Source organism: Bison bison, unplaced genomic scaffold, assembly GCF_000754665.1.
Source record: "Bison bison bison isolate TAMUID 2011002044 unplaced genomic scaffold, Bison_UMD1.0 scf7180017847054, whole genome shotgun sequence".
Lineage (NCBI taxonomy): Eukaryota > Metazoa > Chordata > Mammalia > Artiodactyla > Bovidae > Bison > Bison bison.
Window position 1 is genome coordinate 2065 of NW_011477627.1, and position 4074 is coordinate 6138.

At 46.9% G+C, this 4074-nt stretch overlaps 1 protein-coding gene across 1 annotated transcript; it reads right to left on the reverse strand.

Moving 5' to 3' along the window:
- Window positions 1-292: 292 nt before the first annotated feature.
- LOC104989714 (cationic amino acid transporter 3-like) lies at window positions 293-3127 on the reverse strand. Its single transcript, XM_010841489.1, is given in 6 exon segments — window positions 293-670; window positions 836-944; window positions 1213-1384; window positions 1576-1773; window positions 1961-2063; window positions 2167-3127. Coding segments are annotated over 6 exon segments (819 nt in total). The 5' UTR covers window positions 2294-3127; the 3' UTR covers window positions 293-560.
- Window positions 3128-4074: the final 947 nt, after the last annotated feature.

Below are 4074 nucleotides of genomic sequence, written 5' to 3' on the forward strand. Positions count from 1 at the left end.
TTTTTTTTTTTTTTTTTTTTATAAGATTTAAAAAATATTTTTAAAGTCTTTATTGCTTCTGCTTTATGTTTTGTTTTTTTTTGGCTGTGAGGCATATGGGATCCTAGTCCCATGACCAGGGACTGAACCTGCACCCCCTGCTTTAAAAGGTAAGTCTTAATCTCTGGACTGCCAGGGAAACCCCTGAAGTACAGCTCTTGTCACAATATATGGTTACCTCTGTTTCCTTCCCATGTGACAATCTATGCGTTTTCACTGGAAACAGGCCCAAGAAGGAACTGCTTATGTTCAAGTTAATACTTTATTTCTTCCTCTGGTTTCTGGTTACATTTTTGTACATTTTTCATGAAAATCCTCTTTTCTGGATGTGTATTATGCTTTTAAAAGTTTCCTTCAGCATTTGCAGCATTAAAGTCACTTTGTCCACTAGCAATAAATACACTGCTGTAAATGCATTCCACCTTCACGTCCATAGAGGCTCACAGTGCCCCTCGAACCAGCAGATCCTCCAGGGCGTGGAGGGATTCCACACAGCATCTCTCTCCTGTGGTTAAGATGACTCAGCACCAGGGATGTTTTTGTCCAGTAATTAGGAGTTGGAGGCTGGTGTGTTGCTCAGTGTTCTCCTCCAACTTGTGTCGGATCCCATATCCAAAGTATATGGTAAATCCTAGTAGGGAAATGAGACGAAGAGAATTAAAGCAGGCGCTCTCCTCACTTATAAATGCCAATAGGCCTCCTCTTATGGCATCTGACACAGTTTAGGGGACAGGTGGTAGGAAGAGGATTGGGTTCAGTTACCCAAGAGGCCTCTTTACTCCAAAAAATCACTTACCAATCCCCATCCAGATGCCAAATAGGACGCCGGTCCAAGTGGTCATGTGCACCATCAGGTAAACTTTCACAAAGATGCTTACCAGTGGGAGGAAAGGCAAAGCATGGACCTGTGGGCAGTGTCAGTTCATCCCTGAACACACACTAGTCATTGGAAAGGGAGATTCTATGCCATGTGGGAGGGACAAGTTCAGTGCCATTCAGGCTGTGTGTTCAGTGCCTACTTAGTGCATGTAAAGCACTGAGTGTGGATCAGGGAAGGGTCCATAGGTTTCAGCAACTCCCCTTCTTCCCTGGTCCAGCAAAGGAAGCTTAGACCTAAAGCACACAGACCTCCTTCACTCAAGGTGGACATTTTGGGCACATGAGGTCACCTACCCTGAAGTGAAGAGTAGTGGGGTCCTGGGGCTGCCTCCAGATGATGGCCGTGACCCCAGTGATGAGCAACAGCAGCAGCAGCACAGCCACTGTTGTGAGCACGGGGTTTCCAGAAAACACCTGGCTGGGCCACTGGGCCAGGATCAGGCTCAGGATGGTCAGCAGGAGAACTGCAAGGGTCAAGGTGGAAGACAACAGGCTGGACCCGGAAGACAAAGATGTCAGGATTCGGGTCACACCCTTCCCTAGGCTACCCACATCAGGAACGGACATCGTATTTCCAAGACTCAATAGACAAATATACATTCCTATCCATCCTGGGAATTTCAGAATATCACCAAAGAGAAGTCCCACTGCTCAGCAAGCAGGAAGGCACATCCATAGACAATCTGGCCAGATTTCCAGGTGGGGATGGTGCTGGGACAGAACCACAGACTCTTTAAAATCCTTGAGGTGTCGGCTTCAAGTATAGAGTCCAAAGACCTTTCTTTGACTACAAGCTCCGTCTCAGTTTCTTCCTCTGTTTTTTGCTTCTTGCTTAAATTCTGGTCTGAGTGATACCTGAATTAGAGGTATGATGGCAACATGAACAGCAATCCCTATTCACCCAACATCACACAGCTGAATCCATCTCTTTTCCCACAAAAGCAGAGCAGGACATTTAGAAGGCACCATGAAGCAGAGAGGATTAGCCCCCATCAATCCCCACAAGCCAAAGACCCCCAGTCAGGGTGGAGCGGAGTCTCACCTGAGCACAAGGGCAGAAAAATCGACCACCAAGTTAGCAAGCAGGGACCGAAGTGACATGAGATCCATCAGATCACTGAAATGGAAGAGTAACGCCAAGACCCCTAGAAGGAGGGCATAAACAAGCTGGGGGGATGGAGTGAGAAACAGCTGGAAATATGCAAGCCAAGGAAGATAATCCAAAGGCAGTGGGTTTTGTTTATCTACCTTCAAGGTTTCCAGAAATCATGATGATCCTGATGTGGGTACGTGTACGGGTGTTGATCTGGGCAAGGACTCAGAAAAGGAGCCCGTCCTCTGCCATTGTGTAGATGAACCAAGACATGGCAAACATGGTGTTCTGGAGGATGGAAAAGAAAACAGAGGAGTGAGAACGTGCAGAAGCATGAGAGACCAGGGCATCTGCTCCCTCGTCTACATGGGGTAAGGTGTCTTTCTTTTTTGTCTCTCAATCCCAAGGGCTGGGATACCTGAGCATCTGACAGTCAATGAGGAGAAAGCCATGACACTGACCTGGATGAAAGAGCACAGAGGATGCCAACAGCCACAGCATATCTGGCAGGGCCCCACCCAACATGGAGAAAAGCCTGTAGAAAGGGGCTGTGAATTTGGTAGTAGGGCACCATGAGGGTGAGTGCTGCTGAGACACCAAAGTGTCACAAAGTGTCACAAAGCAGATCAAGACTGAGACCATGATGCTAATGGGATGGACCGCTGGGGATTTGGGGCTTTTTCCCCTGCAGGACTGGAGGAAATACTGGGTCAGGAAACACACCAGAGTGAAAGCACAAAATCCCCTTTCCTATTAAACCTCGAAAAGAAACCCCTATGCCCAAGGGCAGCCCAATCCATGCCCACAACCTGGATGGGACACAGGGTGACCATGTTACCTGTAGTAACAATGGAATCAAAACCAATAGACATGTGGAAACATAAAGCTGCTCCTTGGAGAATCCCATCAAGGCCAAAAGGCACAAACCCTCCAGAACCCAGAGAGTTGAAGTTATCATGAGAGAAGAAGCAAGAAAGAAGGTGGGCGAGGTGTGTTCGGCCATGTATACTGGACTTCTCCTTTAATATGACAAGTCCTGGGCCCCAGAACCCCCTCAACCTGCATCCATTAGGCCAGGTTTCTTTAGGTTAGTTTCTCAGTTGTGTCTGACTTTGAACTCATGGACTGTAGACAAACAGGCTCCTCTGTGCATGGGATATTCCAGGCAATAATACTAGAGTGGGGTGCCATTCCCTTCTCCAGGGGGTCATGAAGACCCATGAATTGAACCCTGGTCTCCTGCATTGCTGGAGAAGGCAATGGCACCGCACTCCAGTACTCTTGCCTGGAAAATCCTATGCACAGAGGAGCCTGGTGGGCTGGAGTCCATGGGGTCACTAAGAGTCGGACACGACTGAGCGACTTCATTTTCACTTTTCACTTTTCACTTTCATGCATTGGAGAAGGAAATGGCAACCCACTCCAGTGTTCTTGCCTGGAGAATACCGGGGACGGGGGGATCCTGGTGGGCTTCCGTCTTTGGGGTCGCACAGAGTCAGACATGACTGAAACGACTTAACAGCAGCAGCTCCTGCATTGCAGGCACATTCTTTACTGTCTGAGCCACCAGGGAAGCCAGAGATCTCTTCAAGCCTCACATTCACAGCTTCAACATCTGGAAGTTCTTGTTTCACGTACTGTTAAAGCCTAGCTTGGAGAATTTTGAGCGTTACTTTGCTAGCGTGTGAGATGAGTGTAATTGTGCGGTAGTTTGAACATTCCTTGGAAATGCCTTTCTCTGATATTGGAATGAAAACTGATCTTTTCCAGTCCTGTGGTCACTGCTGAGTTTTCCAAATTTGCTGGCATACTAAGTGCAGCACATTCACAGCTGTGATTAAGACTATCCCCAAGAAAAGAAAATTCAAAAAGGTTGTCTGAGGAGGCTTAGAAATAAGTTAGAAAAGAAGAGAAAGGCAAAGGAGAAAAGGAAAGATAATATCCATCTGAATGCAGAGTTCCAAAGAATAGCAAGGAGCGATTAGAAAGCCTTCCTAAGTGATCAATGCAACAAAAAAAAAAAAAAAGAAGAAGAAGAAGAAGAAGAAGAAAACAATAGAATG